Genomic DNA, 25867 nt, shown 5'->3' on the forward strand with positions numbered 1-25867 from the left:
CGCTGTACTAGACAATTGGGAGAGTACAATACAACAGAATTAGCAGACAGGTTCCCTGCCCACATTGGGCTTACATTCTAGGGAGACCTTTTTGAGGAAATGGATCATATCTACTAGCTCCATCAGTGGTATTTATTGAGTACTGTGTGCAGAGCACTGAACTAAGCACTTGGGAGAGTACAGTACAAAAGTGTAGTGATGGATGATCTCTGCCCACAAGGTGCTTATCAATTATTGTATTCTTCTAAGCATTTAGTATGGCATTCTGCACAAAGTAAGCACTCAATAAATACTAATGAGAGAGAATAATTAGGCCAACTGCTGCGGGTTTTTCACAATTTTCTCAGAATTACACAGACTACTCATGAAGAAAACTAAACAGCATATGTATTAAGCATCCAACTTACGTAGACACAATGTCTCTTTCCATTATGAAAAACTTTGGAAGTGGACGTTCAAAGTACTGTTAATATTAAACATTTTTGTTTTTCTGGTTATGTAAAACCCTACAGTCTATGCTACAATTTGCTGTATTTATTTTGTCGAACGCTTAGCACAGGGTTCAATAAACGGATATCATTGATTGATCTGTCTGTAATTTGAAGGTTTTAAAACTTTGAAAGAATGCCTATCATGCCAAAACCATAAAAATATTATTCAACAAAATGCGTTTCTAGAAGTTGATTTTCCAGTTTTCCATAAATGGAAAAGAAACTCCTGGATGTCATTCCTTTCAAACAAGGAGCTATTTATATAATTATCTAATAAAAATGAATCAGTCCTATCCTCTAACTTAAGAGTTCCTCTCCCCATCCCCCCCACCAGCACACACACACGGGGTGTCTGGGTTAGAAGATCAAAAGGAAAGCTGAAAAACTTTTCAAATCCTCAAATATTCAATGTTTGCCCCAAATTTGTCTCAAGGATGGGTAAGTGGAAGATGAACAAACACTGCTGGCTCCACTAGATCTTGAGAGTCATCAAGAGTCATCTCTAAACTACTGTTGTCCTAACTATTCTGCAACCCTCACTCTTTATTCTAATCAGAAATTTCCTGGGCAACTATCAAATTTCTCAGCACTAATTATGGATATAAGTATTGGTACACACAGAAGAATGAGCACAATTTTCATATTCATATATATATATATATATATATATATATATACATACAGCTACTTCTCCATGTGGATGAATTAGCAGAAAAACAGTTAGTGGAGCTACAGAAAAATTCTATTAGCATAGGTTGTCAACCAGAAATTACAATTAAAATTAACATCAATGGCAAGAAATATACTTCCTGGATGGTGAGATGACCAAACCTTAAATAGACCTCGAGATAACCAGGAATAAATGATCAAATCAAGACAATTAACCTCAATAATGGGAATGATTTTCAACCCTTATATGTTCGAAAATGTCTATTTTTCTTGCCTGAAAAAATATTTATTAAATAAAAACTTTCTGTCAGTCATTACACTAAATATTTTAAAGTCCCATTATTCTGGTAAATTACTATGAAGTTCATCCAAAAACTCAATGGGGAAAAATCATTTGGCTACATAAACACAGCTCAGCATTTGAAGGACATTATAAAAACACTCAGCCTTCACTCCCATGGTTACCATGATGTCATTAAAGATGCCTGATATTTAGCTTTTCAATCAACAATACTGTCATATATTCAATCTGAGAATCTCACTTATCTGCAAGTACATGAGTCAACCTTTTTTACACAAATTGTAGAATGAAAATAATGAGAAATTCATTGATTTCTAAATTGGACTCTCTAACATTGAAATGCATGATTATGAACAAAATTGTTTCTAATTTTACATTTTAATTTCAAATAGATGTCACTATTCAGACCCATAAAGAGAAAGAATTGAAGGCATTACCTACAAAATTCAGAGGAAAATTTTTCATTTGAACAAGGGATAAATACATGTATATCTAATTGAAGTCAATGTTTATTTTTACCCTGAAATACCTGGATAATTTATGGTACATATCAGGTTTAGAGTTTCTGGAGTGCCGTGGTCATGGCCATTCTAGGCCAATGTATTCCATTTTTTGACCAAAATACTTTTTCCTCCCATTGCCGTAGTATTTACTCTCCCTCAGGGAGAGTAGAGGGTAAGATTCCTGACTCAGTTTGCTGGTAAGATTCAGTCGAGAGACATGAATCTAAAAATGCCTCTTTAATAATCAATGGTATTTTTTGAGTACTTACTCTGTGTAGATGCTGTACTAAGCACTTGGGAGAATATAAAGGAGTTAACAGACACCATCCCTGATCTCAAGGTGCTTCTAAATGTATCGGGGGAAACTGGCGCTAAAGGTAGTGGGAAGCAAAAGTTTTTTAAATATGTAAGTGCTACTGGGGGAAGGGAGTTCTAAAGTGACCCAAAAGTGGTAATTGAGGGACAGAGAGGGAGTGGAATAGGTTGGTAAAGATGAGAGATTATTCAGGGCAGCCTCCTTGGAGGAGTTGTGATTTCACTTTTGAAGATAGGGAGAGCAGCTGGCAGTCAGATGTGAAAGGGGAGGAAGTTCCAGGCAAAGGGATCAATCAATCAGTAGTATTTATTGAGCACTTACTATGTGCAGAGCACTGTACTAAACCCTTGGCAGAGTACAATATAACAGAATTAGCAGATACTTTCCCTGCCCATAATGAGTTTACAGCCTAGAGCACAATTTTACCATCTAGAGGATGGTATTAGCAAGAGGTCAATAGCAAGAAAAATGACAGTGCGGTACAGTGAGTAGAGAGAATATATATGTTGAAACCTACGGACGGAAATTAGTGCCCTCTTCTCAAAATGCTTTTTTTTTTTTGTTTTGTTGTTGCTGGCTAACAACCTTAAAGTAACAAGTAAGTGCCATGGATTATAAAAATCATGAGAGCAATCTGTCGTTTCCCTTCATTGTAGTCTTCCAAATGCTTAGTTCAGAGCTACGCCACAGCAGTATACTAGAGTAGTAAGTGATTATTTATAGTAAGTGAGGATCGTGGAAGCTGTAAATCCAACTTGGTTGTAAGACCATACTTGTGATCCTGTGTTCAAAAAACTATGTGCAAAAAACCATGGATTCAATGAGAATTAATGTAAGTAAATGGCTTGACTACACCACCACAACTGATATTTTGGATTCAATTTTCTATATTATATATTATGGGTTATCCTTTTCCATGCTTGAAATAAAACACTACTGAGGAAATAGGGAATGTTCTTCCAACCATTCACAGCTGTCAGGACGCCATACAAAATGGTATTGGAAGAAACTGCCTATGCATGAGGTGTCAGTCATGGCCTGTAAACTCCTTGTAGGCAGGGAACATGTCTATCACCTCTACTACATTGTACTCTCCCAAGTGCTTATTTTGGTGCTCTGCATAAAGTAAGCACTCCATAAATACCATCGACTCATTGGTTACCTTATGATTTTCTTAAACACAAGCACCTTCAGGAACGTAACACTTTCAGAGAACTGACATTGATCGTCACCACCAATTTCTTCAGAAACATGGGAGGATATCCAATTTGATAGTTATTGGAAGTTTCCATTTTAAATTTGCAAATATACCCCGCTAATTTATAAAAGCTGTTCAAGCACCAAATTGTGTTCTTTTGTTAGATGGAATAAATTTATGCAAGAATGAATATTTTCCCTGTCACTGGGAATACGAGGAGCACACCCGCTACTTTTAAACGGAGCAGTGAAGTTAACCCAGAAAATACTCTAAAATGAGTTAAAGTCAGTAAATCAGAATCCACTTAGTATATTTTCCAAAATTAAAAACAGTATTTTCCAAGTTCCTGCTGTTAGGGAGGACAACTTCTCCAGAGTTGATGTTGTTATAATAATCCCATCAGCATCCTCGTCGACATGTTCAAAGGGAAATCAGCACAGTAACTCATCCCAGGAAGTGTAACAAGCGACTTAGTACATTAATATGCTGTTGCGGTGTTTTTAAAAATAAGCTTAAAACAGAATTGCATTGAAGTACTCCACTCATTATGGGAAAAGGTTTTTAACGAAGAAACATAAAATATCCTGAAGTATTTGAAAAGAAGATAGTAGTAGGTATTATTTTAACTGAAAATAACTGAAACGATGAATTCAAAACCGCTTGGGTTACATGGACTTTTGTCTACAATGTTTAAGAAAATCAGTTCTATTCATTAGACTGCACATTTTTCACTCCTCATAGGTTACTCTCCCACCGAGAGAGATGGCCGTTCGCACCGTATTAGCTACGCACTGGAAAGCAGTTCTGGGGTTGCAGCATTCTCAAGGCTTGATTCAGCCAAAGAAAACATGCCCGCCTAGAGCAGAAGCCCAGCGCAATGCTGTGGAAGCCACTCAGAGAATAAAGAACCGTGTTTTCAAAGTCAAGCGATTGGACTAAAACATGATCAAGAAAGCATAGGAATAAACACCACAGTGTCTGAATGGGTTCGTTTAATGAAAATCAGAAGACCAAAATCAGCACCGAAGTACATGGTACATAATAGTGCTGCGAATAGTGTCGGAGTCTAAAGGAACCCTCTCAAAGGACGGATGCCTCGGGTTTTTTTTCCGATTAGATTTTGTAATGAACAGATTCAGAGATCAAAGAGAAGATTGATAACTAGCCTACTTCCACTGAAATGCGCTCGCAGTTCATTTATTTTTCCAGCTACTAAATGTTTGAGTTTCACAGACTGCTTCATGATTCAGGTGACAAAATAAAACAGATTCAGCCATTACAGATTGCCCTGACGAGCCAGTCTTTACTGTCAAGCCTCGTTCGATCAACTAGCGGACGGAATCGAAATACCTTTTCTAAACATTATATTTCCTGATGGGCCTTAGTCTGATCTTTTGGATTTGCTTATTCATATCTTGACTTTTAACATTTGTGTTAGTAACCATAACCTTGCAGATAGCTACATGTCCACGGGCCACACATAACCTACCCAGGAAGGGGCAAGCACCTTCATCTGCTCTATAATGTCATCGCCAAGCTAAGAGGCCTCAAATCTGCTCTTATCCCTGATGATGCACAGCCTAGATTTAAGATAGGAAGAGGCAGATCTTTTTTAAAAAAAGTGCTTCGCTGAAAACATTTGAAAGTGAAGAGGGTTTTTTTTATTAGTGCTATGTGTCGGGCACTAGGCTAAGTGCTGAGGTAGATATAAGCTAATGAGGCTGGACACGGTCCCTGTCCCACCTGGGGCTCAGAATGCTAATCTCCATTTTACAGATGAGGGAACTGAAGCCCAGAGAGGTTATGACTGCCCCAAAGTCACACAGCAGGCAATGGCAGAGCCGGGATTAGAACCCAGGTTCTTCTGACTCCCAGGCACATGTTCTACCCACTAGGCCATGCTGCTTCTCTTTGCCCAGAACACAGAAGAGTATGCATGCCCAGAGGCAAGAAGAGACATTTGAGTTGGAACTATTTTGAATACTCTCCAGATGTGTGAGTTTCCGCCCCCAGTAATCTTAGGTGCTTCGGGTCAGGATGCCACAAAGAATGCTCATGTGCCTACTCAACCTTGTAAATAACGACCCTGCTTCTTCTCTTCAGTGCTTCAAGCCTAGCCTCCCACTCACAAGAACAACCGAGCAGGTTGGAGCTGCTTGCACTGATTATTTGATGCAGTAGGAGATAATAATGTAATAATAATGTTGGCATTTGTTAAGCGCTTACTATGTGCCGAGCACTGTTCTAAGCGCTGGGGTAGACATAGGGGAGTCAGGCTGTCCCACGTGGGGCTCACAGTCTTAATCCCCATTTTACCGATGAGGTAACTGAGGCACCGAGAAGTTAAGTGACTTGCCCAAGTCACACAGCTGACAAGTGGCCGAGCCGGCATTCGAACCCATGACCTCTGACTCCAAAGCCCGTGCTCTTTCCAATGAGCCACGCTGCTTCTCAGCTTCTATCATTCCCGCCAACCCCTGGGAGCCACTTGCTTCTTAGACCCAGAACTGTTCAGCAGCATATTTATACAGCAGCGCCCAGCTGCAACTCTAAAACCACTGGTGACTTGGGGTACCCCAAGCCTGTCATACGTTTTCAGCTAAGAGAACTCAGTTCCCATAAGGTGATCTGGACCCAACTGATATGGTATCTGATTCCACAAAGATGCCCTCCATCTGACCTGAGTTATCAATCCATCAATCACTCAATCAATCAAGAAGCAGTATGACCTAATCGACAGGGAGTCTGGACATGGGTTCTAATGCCAGCTCTGCCACTTTTCTGCTACTTTTCTACTGTGTGACCTTAGACAAGCCACTTAACTTCTCTGTGCCTAGCCTTGCAGATAGTTACCTCGGTTACCTCACCTGTACAATGGGGATGAATACCGTGAGTCTCGTGTGGGAGTTGGACTGCGTCCAACCTGACTCGCTTATATCTACACCAGCGATTAGTACAGTGTCTGACACACAGTAAGGGCTTAACGGATATCCCGCTCCCTCCCCTCTCCCTCCACAAAAGGGTATTTATTCAGGATTTTACTCTGTGCAAAGCACAGAGCACTTGGCTTCCCACAGAAGGTCAATTCAAGCCTCGAAGTCCTTTCCAAATCCTTGGCCAAACTGGGGACTTGAGGCGCCCCAGCCTTTCAGGGAGTAAGAGGGATGTGCTACTAGAATACATAGTCGTTTGCCCATCAGTACTAGCGACAGATCATACCAACGCGCAGCAACTTCCCCCATCCCAAAAACAGTAGTGCCCATCCTCTGCGGTCTCTGTGCTTTGTACAGTCCCTAATTTCCTTAAGTAGGTGAAAAATAGGCCTCAACAAAAGAGAATCTCTCTCAATTATATTTCCTGGTGCTTCCCTGGGGAAGGAAGTGGGACAGGGCAACGAGCAAGCACAGGATGCAGCATTTGGTTGGCACCAAATTGGGAACTGCACGGAGGTTGGGTCGGGCTCCTGTGGTTCTTCAGAGAAGGACAGAACCAGCAGAGGGGACTCTGCTTTAGTATCAGCCTGGGGTCTGCAAGTAAGAGGCTCCCACAGAATAATTTCTATTACCTGGTGCAAGGGGAAAACCTAATATTGAGCCTGTTGTAAATTTCAAAAATGTTTGATCTGTGTCATCACTTGAGCTTTTCCTAGATATGAGTTTGCTGTGTAAAGAAGTGGGCTCTGGAGGCCTGAATACAGGCTCCCGAGTGCGAGAAGCAAGAGTGCATCAGACATGGGCCGGCTTGCTCTTTGGCAGCAGCTGGAGAATCTGGGAGGAGGCTGGAGACAAGCAGCCAGAAAGCTGAATTCCTAGCTCCCCCCCAGTTGAAAAGAGAAAAATTCAGCCAATTCCTTCCCGGTTTACATCGCACATTCGGATGTTACACTACGGAACCGGACATTATTTCGAGAGCTGCGAGAAAAAGAGGGTTAGAGGGAATGAGGAAGAACGGGACAGAGGAAGAAGAGAGCAGGCATCAATTAAATGAGCCGTTAGCCCTCAAATCAACCATTTTGGCATTAAATTTCCACCTTTAAGACTCCAAGAGAACTGAAAACCATTACTAACAGTTTTTAGGTTTATAAAATTTCACCACCTCTCTGGCCTGATCCCTCCAGTCCCATGGCATTTTGGGGCAGTAAAGCTGGGGAGCCCAAAGGGATTACCAGGAGCCAAGCTCCTCAGACATTACACAACCAGACTAACTGACCTGACCATCCCTCCCAAAAGAATTAAGCTTAGTCACAAAAAGCATCAGGGCCTCCTCTGTTCGTTGGACCTGATCCATCATGGTTAGAGGCCTTAGTAATTAAAGTAATACAATCAACATGGATCAGGAGGCTTTCAGCTGAGATAGAGTGCCAAGCCAATGCCACGGTTTCAAAACCATTAACGTCTGTCGACCCTGCCTTCACCTTCCCATTCTGGGACGTTCTGTCCTCTAGGGCTCATCTGTTGTCTCTAGATGATCCGACATTTCCTGCCTGGGCGTTCTAGGGCTTTTCAGAAGTATCTGCGAGAACGTGTTCTCTGTTAAAATCACTCTCTGAAAAACCAAGATATGTCACCTCCAAACGAATACAGACTATGGCCCTTCACAGCTCAAAAAGGCAGATCATGCTAAACAGCAGAGTAGACGTAAAAGCAAACAACTTGGATTGAATTAGGATTGTAAATTACATTCAATAAAGAACTGAATGCAACTGAAAACAACATTAGATTTCTTTGAAAACACAATTCACATATAAGGGCTGAATCAAACAAGAGAAGTGTTTTATTTTTGTAAAATAAAAAGAATTAAGTGCATGCGCCTTTAAATTCCCTTGACTTCCCATAACGGTCCTATACCTTCAAAAGACCTCATTACAAATCCTATAATACATGCAGTTCTTGTTTTGAAAAGCCCATATCAAATGTATGTAGAAAACTCAATAGCAATGTAATAGTGGAATTGCCAATCTCGCCTGACCATGCTATGATGTAGAGAGCGGAGAGCAGCTGTGCGGGTATATACCGTCTTGCAACGGAAAAGAAAGGTAGCATGCAGCCAGTCAATATTCACTGAAAAAGTTATTGCATATGGATAACTTGCTTGGGTAACCTGTACAAAGTGGTGGCACCAGGCTCCGTCTGGTTAAAAAGCACCAGAGCGGCTTTCTCGATTGCTTCAGCTTGATTTTACCCCTGTGAGAAGTAAGAACGGTAAGCAATGAAGTTAAGATATGGTACTGCTAGACCTTGATTGGAAAGTCTAGCTCAAACAGGGATCCTAAAACACTGACTCTAGAATCTTCCTCATTGGCTTACATGCAGAGATGGCTATTATTTAATTAGGGAATGAAATCAAAGATCAAATGTAAGAACCGACGGCAGCAAATTCAGTCACATGATAGGGCACAGGAACTCAAGAGGTAGCCAATTCTGGCATCCTAACTGAAAATATGTCAATCAACTACCTTCCAAAGCCATTACGCCATAGTCGAAATAGACCTGATTCTTTTTGAAACATTACTTTATCAAAAAGTGACTCCGGTCCTCCTAACTTAATTACTGGCTTGTTTTACGTAAAAAGGCCATGTGCTTCCTTCAGTTTGTCTTCATAACGCCTCACAACTCCAGCTGGCCCCACTTCCCCTACCTCACAGGGATGTTGTGAGGATAAAATTAGATAATTGATGTGAAAGTGCTTTGGAAAAAAACAAACCAAAAAAAAAAAAAAACCTACACAGATTCGGGATATTATTCTTCTTCCATTGTATAACTGCCTGATGAATAGCTTCAAGAAATAAATCCGATTAGATCACAATTTAAGCGTATTAGTATTTCTGTTTCCAAATGGTATTCAAATTCACCAGATGTATACATTAATCTGGGAGGTAGAGTGAAATAATTTGATGGAAAAAAAATCAACACTTCAGTGACCAACACATTTTGCTTCAGCTTTTTGTCATTTAAGAATCAGAGAAAGAGAATGGGCTTGGGAGTCAGAGGACCTGAGTTCTAAACCTGGCTCCACTACTTATCTGCTGTGGGACCACAGGCAAGTCACTTCTCTGTGCCTCAGTGAACTCATCTGTAAAATGGGGTTAAGACCTTGAGCCCTATGTGGAACAGAGACTGTGTCCACCCTGATGATCTTGTGTCTACCTCAGGCCTTAGTACGGTACCTAGCGCAATGTGAGCACTTTAACAAATATCAGAAAAAAAAATTCAAGTCCCAGCCGCAGGTATCAAGGGTTGCTCTGAAATGTCCTTTAAAAGTATATAGCCTTTGCTTTCTAATAACAAGCGTTAGCCTTGAGAGGGTAGATTAGAGAGTATTCACAGCTTAGTCTATTTACATCCACTGAACTGAATCCAGTAGTTGAATGGAATCCAGTTCTCCATCACCAAGAAAAAAAATTCAGCTTTCAGAGACTGTCTCCTTTGATTCATTAATTCCAGTCCAATGCTACTTACTCTGCCCAGTTGATTATTATAAGCATACCAGCCCCAATTCTACTGATTAAGAGATTCTGAACACAAAACATGCATTCTGATTGTTTCCCAGGAGCGTGTGACCGTCATTTTAATCCAGTTGCCTGGCTAATCAGTTAATCGTTTATTAATAATAAAGAGTATAGATTTCAGAATGGTTTTTGAACCTCGAGAATGGCTTCTAGGATACACTCAGAGGTGAGACTATGATTTACTACAATTTCATTGATCCAAGTTTTCGAGATTCGAGAAGGTTTACCATCCTTGTCACCCGCAGAGATTCATTAGGTGTCTTTTACTACGAAATGATCTCTCTGAGTGATTTGTCTGATCCCAACCACGTGATTAACACAATGCTTCAGCATGAGTCAAAATAAAAAATGATTTCTGGAATCATATCCAAAGGCTTTGATGTTCTCCTGCTTCGAGACTTAGGAAACCCAAGTAGATTCCCGGTTTTAGAACCAAGTTATATTTCTAATTTACTAGTGAGCATATGAGACTCTTTACGGTACAAAAGTAGAATGGGGGAAAAGATATAGCCCTAACCTTGCAAACCTGAGTAAAAAGTCATGAAGGAATTCTATTTCAAATCAATTTTGCATTTAACCAAGATCCACATAACATGATCTATAGTCTTGGGGTAGGTTCTGTAAAACCTATTATTAGGACTATTACTAGTCCCCCTTTAGACTGTGAGCTCGTTGTGAGAGAAATGTGTCTGTTGTTACATTTTATTCTGAGTGCTTAATACGGTGCTTTGCACACAGTAAGTGCTCAATAAATATTATTGAATGAATGAATTAGGGTGCCCAAAGCTGGTCATCTTTCATTCAAGTGAACCCTAAACACTATTCTCTGATTTTCACTGAGTATTTATTTTATTTTACTGAAGTTAGGCAATTTGAGGCTGGAATACTGTGGCTCTTAATGTGATCTGGCACATTCAGTACTATAAAGAGTTTAGTTTGTTTTTCATACTTTCAAAATCTATTTTCCCACTAATGTCCCTATAGAATTTGAACAAGGACTCCTAGGTTCTTTTACTAGATGTTGTCATGAAACATAAAGGGTAATTAAAAGAAAATTTCTAAATTAGTTTGGTGTGTATGGCAGGTCAGGGGTTACAATGGTACATTGTAGTTCAAACCATAAAAAAAATTTGAAAATGGAACAGAAAGCTTTGCCTTGACTTATCTGTTCATTTTCAGCCACCTGAGAAATATTCAGGTTACTGGGCTTTGTTATCTTCGAAAACATGACAAAATTTGTCATGACAAATGACAAAAAACATTTTGGAACTCCTCACATCCATAAGACCACTGTTTGATACCAGAAACAAACACTAATGAATTATTAATAATATTAACTGTAAGAGCCTGGGCTTCGGAGTCAGAGGTCATGGGTTCGATTCCCGGCTCTGCCACTTGTCAGCTGTGTGACTGTGGGCAAGTCACTTAACTTCTCTGTGCCTCAGTTACCTCATCTGTAAAATGGGGATGAAGACTGTGAGCCCCACGTGGAACAATCTGATCACCCTGTATCCCCCCAGCACTTAGAACAGTGCTTTGCACATAGTAAACGCTTAACAAATACCACTATTATTATTATTTGCTAAGCACTTTCTACATGCCAGGCACTGCACTAAACTCTGGGGTAGATATAAGATCATCAGGTCCAAACAGGGCTCATAGTCTTAGTAAGAGGGAGAACGTGTATTGAATCCCCATTTTGCTATAAGGAAACTGAGGCACAGAGAATTTAAGTGACTTTCCCAAGGTCACACAGCAGACAAGTGAGGGAGCTGAGATTAGAGCTCAAGTGACTCCCAGGCCCATACGCTTTCCACTAAGCCATGCTACTTTCCTGAGTTCTTACTGGCATTTTAGTTGATCTTGATCTATTAGACGACCAGGTCTCATAACCGGCAGGAGGCCAGCTTTCTCCCTCCAGGCATGCCCCACTCTAGGTCCTCTGACAAAAGAGGAAGGCTACACACTCTTGGAACCTGAGGGCAGAACGACGGGAAGACAGACAACTAGGAGCTTCCAGTTGGTCACGAAGCGTGCTGCCTGCCTGCTCCTTTGAGACCCAGCCAGGAGAGATCTACATACAGTCAATTTATTTTTCCCTACCAAAGCTAAGTCGGGGATAAAAAGGAAGCTAGAGTGGTTTAATTTGGGCCAGTATCTTAATCTGGGATCTATCTGAGACTGAATCCTATTTCTCAGTCTTCTCCCTAAGTGAGACCATTCAGGCTGGCACTCGGGTGTCTGCCACCTGATAATCAAAGTCTTACCTTGACTCTGACAATCTTGAATAAGTGGCTTTAAATATTACCCTGCAAAGTTCAACTTTAGCATTTTTTGTGGTACCACTTAAATGCTGATGTGGACTTTTTTGGGGGATGGCAGACATGGCAATTTGCTTCTGACTGGAGTCCTAATTCCTATTCTCTTTTACTAGCACTATAGGTTGAACCTAGTTATAGTTCCACAGCAAAATGGTCCCGATTTCAATATCTCGAGGAAAAAGCCTAGGTGGAAACAAATATGGCCACAAAGAAAGATTTTTTTTAATCCACTTCTAGTCCTACCCTTTTCAATAAAAATTAAACTGTAGAGATAAAGGCCTACCCCATGCTATGCTCAATTTTTGTATAAACTTTTGGGGCTATAACGTAAACGTCTAAGAAAATAATTCTTGCTAGGTAACCATGCTTTGTGAATAAAACACTTCAGACCCGTTTGGTTTTTTTCCCCTGCTTACTGGAAAGCTATTGATTATTACTGGCGCAGTGTTCACTACAGTATCCTTTCTATTTTTCACATTAATGTAAATAACAGTTATTGACCTGTTTTCCATAATTACTCTGATACTTTTGCAAGCCCCAGTGTTTGGGATCAGAACTACTGAAATGGGGTCGTATAAAATTTGCAGTACGGTCCAAATGTTGCCAAGTAAAGTGTATGGGGCAAGACATGTGGTTGATGATGATCAAACATACCCCTTCAGGAAAACAGAAAGTAGAGGGAACTGGTTTTTCTAAAGTTCATCCATAACAAACAATACAGCAATGCTGACACTATTCTATATTACAAAGTCATAGTATCCTACCTAATTCAGAGAATTATATTTCAGTAACAGATAGAAACACCAAATTAAGAAATCCAGAACACTGACACATTGCTGGGATAAAGACAGTAATAGCTACAACCTGGCTATTTTAAAAACAAAATCCTACCTCTTTACTTTCTTCCAATTCTGACTCACTGCTGAACTCTTCGGTATTTACGTTTTCAAAGTCAGATTCTCCAACAGCAATTGGTACAGTCACCGTGAGGCTGGGGTTGTTTATGAATGATAGGTAATCATTTTCATCAATTACATACTTTTCCACACTACTGCCTGTACCTACGCCGCTTGTAGTTCCATTCCCATCTTTCAGATAATTAAGATCTTTGCTCATTTCTAATGCAATATTATTGGAAATGCAGCTGTCTTTCTTGTTGTTTAACTCGTCGAGTGCTTTGATTTCTGGTATAGCTTTCTGCTTTCTAACAAAGGCTTTCTGGACAAATTCCCGTATTTTTTTTTTCACATAATCTATTCCCTTCTGCATCCTTCCCACTGCAATCTGGAGATTGTTCATTTCATTATCATCGTCGGTAGCAGCAAGGTTGTCTGAACTGAATGAGCTCAGAAGCAAGGCCAGAAATAGATTCAGTACCTAAAAGAGAAGAAACTGATCAATTTAGCAGTAAATTAAAATATTTCAATCCAAGAACATTTCCCAAAACTGAACGTATTTTAAAATAAGATATATTTTTTTCTATTTGCATAGGGAGGGAAAAGACGGGATATCATCGTTTTTCCTAACCAAACGATGGAAGCACAAGCACAGCTAACAAATGCTAATGCACGATAATAGTGTATGCACAAATATACATACATATGCACTTAGATCGAGTTTCAAGATAGCATGAGGTGAAGGGCATTCCTAACTTGAAAACTCCTCTAAGCGCATCTCTACTGCCTATACTGTGACAAATGTCAGAAAGCTTTATAAGAATACGTACCACCAGATTTCCAATCACCATGACCAGCATGAAGACAATAAGGCACATGGTCTGGCCCGCGACTTCCATACAGTCCCACATGGTCTCTATCCACTCTCCACACAGAACGCGGAACACAATCAGGAAAGAGTGGAAGAAGTCATACATGTGCCAGCGAGGGAGCTCGCAGTCGCTGGAGATCTTGCAGACACATTCTTTGTAGCTCTTCCCAAAGAGCTGCATCCCGACCACGGCGAAGATGAAGACAATGATGGCCAGCACCAAGGTCAAGTTTCCCAGAGCCCCCACTGAGTTGCCGATGATCTTTATCAGCATGTTCAACGTGGGCCAGGACTTTGCCAGCTTGAAAACTCGAAGCTATAAAGAAAAGGCAAGGAGACAACACAGATCAAAATGAAGCCAAAGACAACTGCAATACCTTTGTTTTCGGTATTTGTTAAGCGCTGTGGGCCAGGCAGTGTTTTAAGCGCTGGAGTAGATGCAAGCTAACACGGTCCCTGTCCCACAATAATAATAATAATAGTGATGGCATTTGTGAAGCACTTACTATGTGCAAAGCACTGTTCTATGTGCTGGGGGGATACGAGGTGATCAGGTTGTCCCACGTGGGGCTCACAGTCTTGATCCCCATTTTACAGATGAAGTGCCTGAGGCACAGAGAAGTTAAGTGACTTGCCCAAAGTCACACAGCTGACAAGTGGTGGAGCTGGGATTAGAACCCATGACCTCTGACTCCCAAGTCCGAGCTCTTTCCACTGAGCCACGCTGCTTCTCTCACATTCTTAATCTCCATTTTACAGTTGAGATAACTGAGGTACATTGAAGTGACTTGCCCAAGGTCACTCAGCAGACAAGTGGCGGGGCCGAGATTAGAACCCAAGTCCATCTAACTTGCAGGCCCATGTTTCACCTAATAGGCCACGCTGCTTCAGTGCATCACCTTGTTCATTTGAAATTATTGTAGGTTCAGTGATTGAATGTTACACATCTAAATTGTTTTTAATTCAGTTACAAGAAACTCCAAACCTCAAAATACATTCAATCCAATTTCATCCTAAGTCCCCCAAAAGTGTCAATAATATTGAAACTGCCATTTGAATTCGTTACGCATGTAGTGTTAAGGAGAGGGGATTAAGCAGTAATAAGCAAACTCAAAATTTTCTAGGCACTTTTCAAAAAAAGGTACTTAAAACAAGTTTTGGGAATTAGTGGTATAATTACCATTAAAATTGAGAAAAAAATCCTGTGGTCAAGGGAAAAGATCATAAAAGTAATTTGAAAAATGTGAATTAATCTAGATTAATGATTGAAAACAAAGAAAATTGGGAAAATGTTAATAAAGGGGTATGCTTCATTTTTATTTTTCCATTGTTTTTGCTAATGAAATGAAATATTTTTTAGCAAATGTGAGATTTATTGCCTGATCATAAAACTTTGGTAAATCATGATTACTTAAATTCAGTTGCAATTATATTCCAACTGTGAAATGGGAGAAAAAAATAACTCATAACTCTTCAAGAAGAATAAAATGCATTGGTACAGGAGAGATTTTAGCACCAAAATATAATTATCTTACCTTAAAAGATTTCCAAATTAAAACAACAGGTACTGCTGATTTTTGGAAGTTTATATCAAATGAGTGATTATAAAACTAAGCCTAGGACTGCAGGGGGCAATGCTAGCAGGCTAAACGTCACAGAGACAATTTTTGTTTCAAAAGCTAATGACATCTGACTCATCAGACAGTTGAAAGTAAGAGGATTTGCTACTTGAATTGTTTGTCGCAGTTTAGTACGGAAGGGCTGAGAAGTAATGGGTTGGGCTCCCGCACCCGCTGTTTTTTTCGGTGACTGCATCCCCCTGATTGGCCTGGGCAGTTTGACAGCTGGGGCCTGGATGAGAACTGCAAAGGCTGCTCTGGTACCCTGGTCAAAATCACTTCAGTACTTAGAGAATCCAAAATGTTTCTCTCATCAGACAGATTGCTGATATCATGGTTTCTAGGATACACTCAGAGGTGGGACTATGATTTACAACAATTTCGCTGATCCAAGTGCTCAGCGTCATCACCGACGGTATTTATTGAAGGCTTTCTATGCCATTCATATCCTGCCTCGACTACTGCCTCAGGCTCCCTGCTGGCTGCCCTGCCTCATCCCCACTCCAGTCCTTCCTTCACTCTGCTGTCCGGATCGTTTTTCTAAAATAAAAACCATTCAGTCCATGTTTTCCCACTCCTCAAGAATCTCCACTTGTTGCCTGTCCACTTCCACAAAAGACAGAAACTTTGTACCATTGGCTTTAAAGCACTCAATCACCCTGCCTCCCCCTATCTTACCCCACTGATTTTCTATTACACCCAACTCCGCACAATGAACTCCTCTTCCACCAACCTACTCACTGAACCTCCATCTTGTCTATCTCACCAACTACCTCACCATGTCTCGCCTCTGGACCGAAACCTGCTCCCCCTTCACATCTGACAGACCACCACTCTCTCTCTCCACCTTCGAAACCTTGTTAAAAAGTCACATCTCCACTGAGAAGCTTTCCCTAATTAAGCTCTAATTTCCCCTACTCATCCCTCTCCCGTCTGTGTAGCCATTGTAGTTGAATTTGTACCTTTTAGGAACTTGATTGGCGGGGGGGGGGGATACTAGCACTTATGTACATATCTGTAAGTCTGTCTCTCCTTCTCAGATGTAAGTTCCTTGTTGACAGGAAGAATGTCTACAAAAAGTCTCCCAAGAGCTCAATACAATGCTCTGCACAAAATACACGCTCAATACGATCAATTGATTGATCATTGAGAACATTCTTCCTGTGAATTCTGCTAAATCCGGGATCCTATTTGTTTATTGAACGTCCCTTGATATTTGAGCCCCAAAATATTCTTTTTAAAAAAACACCACCACCACTCGTCATTTCAAGACTCAGTCATCCGTTTTCTTGGTTCTGGGAAAAAATATTCACACACAGCCTTAAATTAAACATTCAGCCACTTAAGATGGCGGAGGACGTATTTCAAGGACACGGTAAAACAAAGCCTCAGACAAAGCTGCATCTCAGCTGAAAAGTGGAGTCAGATTCTGAAGACAAACTTGTATGGCCATCAAGAAGGGAGTGCCTCTCTTCAAACTAAAGCTTCATATGAAAAAGAGACAAGGAGGCAAGATAGAGACCACCACCCGAGACTAAAAACACTGGTAGTCACAACGAAGCAGTAAAGGATGACCTTTTTGTCTGCCCAGTGTGGTCAGGACTGTGGATCCCACATTGGACTTTTTGGCCACGTGACTCATAAGTGAACTCCATGGGTAGTATCTTCTCAGAATAATGAAGAATAACATATAGTATCACACAAACACACACACTTCACTCTGTTACACCCAGAATGTAGAAATGATTTTATGCAGATACCAGTCTAAACGATCGGAGAACTGATAATCCTTCCACATTTGCCAGACCAAGCTCCATTAAGCTAAGGCTGACTATAATGCCATCGAAGATATTCCAGCCCTCTTGGAAATAATAATACGGATCCATGGCAATTATCTTCAGAACCATTTCTGCTGTGAAGATCCCCGTGAAAACCTAATGCAAAATATAAACGGTCATTCCAAAATCAATAGCACTGAGAAACCTGTTGATGAAAACAATTATTTAATACAAAGATCTAAAAAACAGATGACTCTAGACACACTGAATGAGATGATGGACTAGATAGATCAAAGTTCATAATAATAATTATGGTATTTGTTAAGTGTTTACTATGTACCAAGAACTGTTCTTAGCGCTGAGCACTGTTCCAAGCACTGTGATACAAGATAGGCAGTCCAACTCAAACTGAGGATAGGTTTTTGGAAAAGTGTAGTCTGTTAAATTGAACCTTTACCCCTAACTTTGAGAAAATAAACAGGTTGGATCACTAAACCAGGAAAAAAAAATTGACTGCAGTGTTTCTAATTTATAGTTCAGATATTATCTAGCTCGTGCACTCTATGAAATTTCACTTTCCAAAGCTCTGTCTTTCCTTCCTTGTCATATTTAAAACATCTCACCCCGGTATTTTTCCCAACGACAGAAAAGGCAACAATATTTTTATAACTGCAGGTAGTTCTTTATTAAAAATGATGGCTGAATTATATGGGACACTTTTTAATCTTGATTTTTTTCTTCTAAAGACACAAATGCGATTTCTGTCAAATATACCATTCTTTAAATAAGAACATGTCATCACAAACTTGGTAAATTAATGATCTTTGGATGCAAATTAAGTTTAGTACATTATCAGAGCAATGAATTGAGGATTTAATTGGAACCAGCGGGGAGAAAATTCTTAGTATGCACACACCCCTAATTAATCGTTAATGGATTATCTGATTGGATAGCTGTGGGTCTAATTGGAGCTAGCAAGAAAAAAGGAAAACAAATTTAAATTTGATGATTTGCTAGAAAACAGTGTCTTCGATTAGAATGCCACGACGGTACAATTTTTTTTGAGAATCTTTATATCTTATTTTAAGAATCATGACAATCACCCTACTTTGGAATAGTCGAGTACCATATTTTACAAAAGAGCAGTTTAGATCCACCCATTTACTCTTTATTGTTCTTAAAAAGAACCTTGACAAGGTATCAGACTTGTGTCATCTCCCTTTAACATCATGGCGTTAGCAAGAAACTATTAGACTCTTCTAAATTTGTGAAGAAATACTGATCCCATCCCAACTTCCCCACAGGAGCAAGGACTGCCAAAGGAATGTGTTTAGAAAAGGAAGAAAACTGAACTTTTGGTGACTCACTGCAGTGTTAAAGTCAATTCAACTAAATATGCTAGTGGTAGAAAGATACTTCAAGCAAAGTAATAAATCTCTACTGAATCCCAATTGCTATCTATAAACAAACCTGCCACCTCTCCCTGTGACTGAAGGAAAAATAAACTGAGCTTATTCAGAGTATCTGTAATCATCACTCGGATAGGGTCTATAATACACACGAGTATCTAAAAACATTCTTGAGTGTAATACAAAAGAATACTCATTAAAAAACTTTACATTTTGCTCTAATAGTGTACCACTTTAAATCACAACTATTCATCGCTGCTATTCATTTTCATATATAAGATGCTTTGGGAAAAAGAGGAAAGAATAGAGTGGGAGGAAATATTGTTTTCATCCAAGTTAAAATCCCTTTTCAATTCAGGTTCTGAAGACCTCCATTTAATTTAGTTGATGTTAAAATATACAATTTGTCATTTCAACCAAGGTCTCCATCAGAAGACTAATAATGGCCACTGTCTTCAAATTACTTCAACCTCTCTTTTTGGTTCAAAACTTTCACTAGAGAGTATTTTAAACATTCTCATTCCAGCATATGTGTGTTCTATATAAATGAAGAGATTAAAATATATCTATTACCAACTGGGTGAACCTAAAAATGAGTGTTACAAATTGGTCTTGCTCCCCCCAGATGTCCAGGTTTTAGAGTTGTTATATTTAACATATGCAAGTTGTTAAAAATAGTTAAATGCCTTGGGGTTGCATTCATTAATATATGAAATCGATCCAGTATATCTATCGTATCCAAATGGATTTAAAGAGCTTTTGAATAATACATTATTCATTAGGCAAATATTATTTTTCCCTCACTGAAAATACTGAAAAATACTCTTGAAATAATTTATAAAGCACCCAGCATTTCAGCTGAATGTATTTAGCATAAAACAATCAGTGAAATAATCTCATGAAATTTGTTCTTGGAAAAAGACAAAAGACACACTCTATACAGAAACACTTTAGGTTGAATTGTATATTCTAACCAGCCATACTGAATATCTCTGAAGCTATGAAACAATTTCTTGTTGTTTTTAATAAAAATAAAAGGAAAACTGAAAATGTATGGACAAAAACAACACAGATTGGTTATATGCACATTTTATCAGAATAATTCTGGTTTTTATTTTTTTTTTTAAAAAAAAGGCACTCTTTTGCCCTCATTTCTCCAAGTATATCATATTTGAGAGGTTTCTTGGTATTGGAAATGAAAAACATTTATTTTGGTTCTACACATGCAAATTCTGTGGATGACAGAGACCAAAATCTTCACTGGTCCTGCATGCATATTTCAGGTGGGTGGATTTTCCAAGACTTGAATGTCTGAATAATTCAGGCATACATTTATTTTTAGGTCTCAATTATTCAGAGAATTTTCACACTAAGATATTGCATTACGCTGAACAGAGCAACCTAAAACAGCCCTTCACATGCTGCTTTTAGAATTTTCCCTCCAATTTGTGTGCGCTAACATCACAATTACGACAAATTAGCGATTCTCCAAAACTCAGTGGGATGTCTATACACTCCACACGGAGGTTTCAATCCCTTCCATTCATTCATTCATTCATTAGTGTTTATTGAGTCCTTACTATGTGCAGAGCATTGTACTAAGCACTTGGAAGGTACAATTAGGCAACAGATAGAGACAATCCCTGCCCACTGACGGGCTTACAGTCTAGTCACTGCAATGGTCCTTTGCTATCTCTCCAGAAAGCCCCTTCTAAACCCTTTTTTAATTCCAGTTTATTGACACTCTAGCACTCACGCAAGGCAGTACCCATTAAGTATAGTTACACTATAAGCTCGTTGTGGGCAGGGAATGTGTCCGATTATTGTATTGTATTCTCCCAAGTGCTTACTACACGGTAAGCGCTCAATAAATGTGACTAGGATTGAATGAATAAATTGAACTGAAGAACTACTCCCTCCATTTCTATCCCTAGAGATGTTGGAGACAATTTGTATGCAGGCAGGTCCTCAAACCACCTTTGATTTGTAGGAGCAGAGTCTGTTTCAAAGTTGGGTTAGGTTTCAGATGGGCTCAGAGAGCACCAGGCTAACGGTGAGGCCCTGGCCTAGAAACAGGCCCTTCGAAAGACCTGGTCTCCTCGAGAGCCTTTGGCACAGCCAAACCCTCTAGCAGTTTAAGGAAGGGATTGAGATGCCCATGATCCACATAGATCATTTATACAAGACTCATTCATTCATTCATTCAATAGTATTTATTGAGCGCTTACTATGTGCAGAGCACTGTACTAAGCGTTTGGAATGTACAAATCGGTAACAGATAGAGACAGTCCCTGCCCTTTGACCGGCTTACAGTCTAATCCGGGGAGACGGACAGACAAGAACAATAGCAATAAATAGAATCAAGGGGATGAACATCTCATTAAAACAATAGCAAATAAATAGAATTAAGGCAATGTGCATATGGTAGGGAATTTATTGCCACTAGCATATCACTCTTTTCAGCTATACCCCCAAGCATAGATAAAATTCCACCATCAATAAAAACAACAATACTCATTCTCCCACCTATTCAATCTGGCAATTATCAAGGCCACGCATTCAAATAAGAACCACAAACTGGCAACGGGACATCATTTCACCCACCATTTACCAGGGAACGTTTTTTAAATTCAAAGAATAACCCACCGGACCTTTTTTAACGGTATTTGTTAAATGCTTATAATGTGCCAGGCACTGTACTAAGCACTGAGGTAGATACAAACCCATCAGGTCGAATATAGTCAAGTCCTTGGGACTCGAGGCCTAAATTCCTATTTTACAGATGAGGTAGCAGGCACAGAGAAGGTAAGTAACTTACCCAAAGTCACACAGCAGACAAGGGACTTACCAGATTTCCCGCAGAAAGCACATTACTGAATTGAGGAGTCATGGGATAATGCTCCATGGCCATGAACAAGGTGTTTAAGACGATGCAGATGGTGATGGCGAGGTCAACGAATGGATCCATCACAATCAGATTGACGATGTGCTTCACTTTCAACCAGGGTTCCCAGCAGTCCCAGATCAAGAAAGTGTTAGCGAATCGGTACCAGCAAGGTGGACATTTCTGCCTGGATTCCTCGAGTTCTGGAGGGAAGAGAGAATTATAGAGCCGTTATTTTGGCTATTGCTGGGAACAGATTTCACTGAAAATCAAGTCTTAATTTTTTCAGCTCGAAACCTCAAGACACTGAGCTTCGCCTCAGGAAAAAATACTAAATATGTATCAACGAGCATTTCATTCTGGTCTCCTTGCCTCCTTGCTTCAAACCAGTATAGAAAAGCATTGACGTATTGAGTGTTAAATTTTCGGGAGGCACTGCAGCAGAAGTGCTGGAAAAATAACATAACGAAATGTCTATCAAATACACATTGTTTGCCTAACTTAGCTACCTGACTAAACCTTGGGAATATGATGTCTACAACAACATCTCTCTGACTTTTTGGAGAAGAAATGCATTTTAGAGCACTCTAAATTCTGATTTTTGTAGGTTTTCAGGACAATTTTATGAAAAATTTACAAACACCCTGGAATTGGACAGTTTGGTTATATCAGTCAACTTACCCTAGTTACTCTGCCTCACTTTAAATGTTTGGACTTCTATGTCTGAAAAATGCCCTGCATGTCCAATGTAAGTCCCAAAACATTCTGATATTTATAATAGGTATATCCCAGAATGTTAGATGAGTTTTATCTCCGTTTTGTCTTCTTTCCTAGTCCCCCAGCCATCCAAAAAGGGAAAGGTGTGTAAACCAGACATGATATGTCAGATCCTTTTTACCAAACAAACTGGTCAGCCGATTAATAGGTCAGCTGTGTTTCCCTCTCTCCTCTGATCGACACGTCAGTTCCTCTTACAATCACAATAGACACATGTGCCGCAGGATTTTGTGCAAGAGACCCAGAGCCTGATTCTCACTCTCATATTCCACCTCCCCACTTGGGAACAGCGCACACAAATTTGAAGTTAGGGAGGACAGTGTGCAGGTTGAATTGAGGCATGAGATGGCAGAAGAGGCAAAAAAAAAATTGCTTTTGAAGTCAACGAGGAAAAGGATCTGAAGAGCACGAAGCTAGCGGCAGCCTAAATAAAACGGCTCTGACCTCAGAGGTGCCAGAGTGAGTCTCGGGCTTCCTTCTTAGCTGCCTGCATAAGGCCATGTGCCACACATCTGCATTTCTAAGATTAAATTTTGACTGCAAAGAATAGAGATAGAGACTAATTTTAAGTGAAAGCACCTGTTGATAGTGGTCTCTCTATAATTCAGTTGAAGTCCTTTCTTGGAAAATTGATCTAATTGGCTATCTTTCTTTAGAGAATAGGAGGAAAGATGCCTGCAGGGGAAATGAAGAGGAAACTACCTTACAAACAGTAATAGTTCTACAGAACAGAAACACTGCCATTGAAGTCCCCAACTTTCTTCACATATTTTGGCTTATACACACAGTTTTATTGATCTACGTAGTAATTCAGTGACTCAGTAATCTTTTTTATATAATTATAAAATATTTAATAAGTATTTATTAAATACTTACTATGTATCAAGCACAGTGCTGAGCACTAAGGTAGATATAACATAATCAGATCAAAGTCCCTTTCCCAACCAGAAGAGGAAGGGAGAACAATATTTTTTCCCCATTTTACTGATGATAAAACTGAGGCACAGAGACTTGCCCAAGGCCACACAAACAGGCAAGTGGCGAAGTCAGGACTAGAATCACAGTCCCATGTTCTTTCTACTATGCTATTCTACCTCCACAGTAGCCTTTTATTTTGGGGATGGATTTTTATTATATAGTCTCTATTTTCTTGACCTAAAAAGGTCTTCCAAACATACCTTCCATCGTGTTGGTTAATATGCTGGCTATACTCATTGCTCTTTGCCTTCCAGATGGGTCCTCTAGCAATTCCATGGAAATCTGATAGGAACTTAACCTTCTCTTCCTCACTTCAGTTTCAGTAGTTGTGCCCTGCAAAGAAAATACTGATGGCTCAAACCATCATCTTCGGTGGCATAGCAAAACAACACCCAGCAAGAACTGTGAATAAGAGAACCATGCTTCATGCAGTTTTATATGTAGTGTATGTCTTTAAATTGATAATTTTATTATAAACTTGAGCAAACTTTTGACAGGGATTCACCTATCTATTGAATAACCTCTGGGTACGAGCATCGTTTTACAATAAGTTTTCTATCCACCTATCAGTTGCAAGAATAAAGAGAAGTCTATTAATCTGCGGTCATTAGGCAGTGTCTTATTTGCATTCAGATTTATAATTATTGACCCCTTAACCAAAATAATCTGTTCAGTTCAAATGAGCTTTAATTTCCTTGAAAGAGGAAAAAAAAAAGCTTGAATTAAGTGTCCTTAAAACTGATCTTTTTTCTTTTGGGGGAAATATTGACTTAAATACCTCAGGATACCAACAGGCCTTGCTATTTATATAGTCTCCTCATCCCGTCATTTTTTCTTTCCTCTTTTCCCCTCAGGCTCTTCATAGTTTTCCTATATTTTCCTTTTCTAGTTCCCCTTGTTCCACTTTTTTTAGTAATATTACCCCTATTACTACTAATAACTGTGGTATTTAAGTGCTAACTATGCACCAAAATTGTACTAAGTGCTGGGATAGATATAGTACCATCAGCTCAGGCTCAGTCCCCATTCCACATGGTGCTCACGATGAAAGGGGAAGGAAGATGAGGAGTCCTAGTCCCATTTTACATGGAAGGTAACTAAAGCTCAAATTAAACACAGCATATCAGTGGCATGAGGGATTAGAATCCAAGTTTCCTGACCCCCAGTCTTGTGCTCTTTCCACTGCGCAATGCTGCTTTAAATAGTCCCCTTCCTGGGAATTATTTTAGCTGTCCCTTCTTGGTCTCCTTGTCTGTGTGTCCCTTTCCCTTTTTCTGTTTTATGTGGCGATAGCACCTTCTCGTCCCTATCATTCTCTTTCTCACCGACTGCTTCTTTCATCTCACGCTACCCCACGCCGCAGCTGAAGACTTAAAGCTTGACTGCATTTGGGAAAGGCTCCGGAGATGGAGGGAAAAAAACGCTCTTCTCAATCCTTGCCTTAGCCTTGGGGTCCCTGCCAAACCACCTGGCTCAGAGCTGGGTCCAGCCTATCATTCAGGAGCTTATATTAAGTAGGACTTTTTTAATACATCAAATTTGTACAACAGGATGTGGATAGGCTTCCTGAGCTGTTCTCTAGATGTGAATTTCTGCCCTTTGCTACTGATTAAATATTTACTTTACTGGGTTTCAAAGCACTGTGTGGTGTGCTGGTGTGATAATTACGGTAGTTAAGTGCTTACTATATGTCAAGCACTGTTCTAAGCACTGGGGTAGATACAGGTTAGTCGGATACCGTCCCTGTCCCACATGGGGCTCAGAGTCCAAGTAGGAGGAAGAGCAAGAATTGGTATAGATGGACGATAATCAGAATCTCTTTATTGGGCTTTCAATAGACTGGGGGGAAGAAGCAGTGAAATGGCTAACTAGCCATTTTACTACTGCACTGTAATAAGATATACATTCTGAACAACGACAGTGCTATAAAAAAATTTAAAACTAAAGTAATAACCACAGAATGCAATTTAATGGTTATTCATGTATGCGCTGTACCAAGATTGGAAATCCCAGAGTACACGGAAGGGCGTAACTTCACAACTCCTATTGCTAATAGGAGGATAGTGAAGGCTCGGGAACTAACTGGTCATTTGACCCTCATAATTTTAAGTGATTTTGCAGGCAAGTATCAATTTCAGGCTGTGAAAGAAGGGCTTTCGTCTTAGTGTTTTAAAGGGATAAGATCTGGGCAGGGCCTGTGATTGGTCATTTGACTAGCAGTTTCCATCTTTCGGGCTTCCATTTACCCAGGCACAGGAAGAGGAAGAGAACTGGGATCGACTGACTGACTGAGTAGGGCGGGACTGGTGTGGCACTGCAGAGCATCCCCTGATGTGCCCGGTACTAAT

The 25867-nt window shown here is 39.9% G+C and overlaps 1 protein-coding gene across 13 annotated transcripts in view; it reads right to left on the minus strand.

Moving 5' to 3' along the window:
• The window catches only part of SCN3A (sodium voltage-gated channel alpha subunit 3), a 113879-nt gene that overhangs the window by 34433 nt on the left and 53579 nt on the right, over window positions 1-25867 (minus strand). For 12 of the 13 annotated variants that reach the window (XM_029071783.2, XM_029071780.2, XM_029071778.2 and 9 more), the window contains 5 exons: window positions 23720-23852; window positions 21729-21967; window positions 17454-17627; window positions 14034-14390; window positions 13199-13684 (listed from right to left, as the gene is read on the minus strand). In XM_029071783.2, coding sequence (XP_028927616.1) covers window positions 13199-13684; window positions 14034-14390; window positions 17454-17627; window positions 21729-21967; window positions 23720-23852 — 1389 coding nt within the window. The remainder of the gene's footprint in view (window positions 1-13198; window positions 13685-14033; window positions 14391-17453; window positions 17628-21728; window positions 21968-23719; window positions 23853-25867) is intronic. The other variant, XM_029071784.2, reaches the window with a different exon arrangement.

The sequence above is a fragment of the Ornithorhynchus anatinus genome, chromosome 9, assembly GCF_004115215.2.
Source record: "Ornithorhynchus anatinus isolate Pmale09 chromosome 9, mOrnAna1.pri.v4, whole genome shotgun sequence".
In the NCBI taxonomy this organism is placed as follows: Eukaryota; Metazoa; Chordata; class Mammalia; order Monotremata; family Ornithorhynchidae; genus Ornithorhynchus; species Ornithorhynchus anatinus.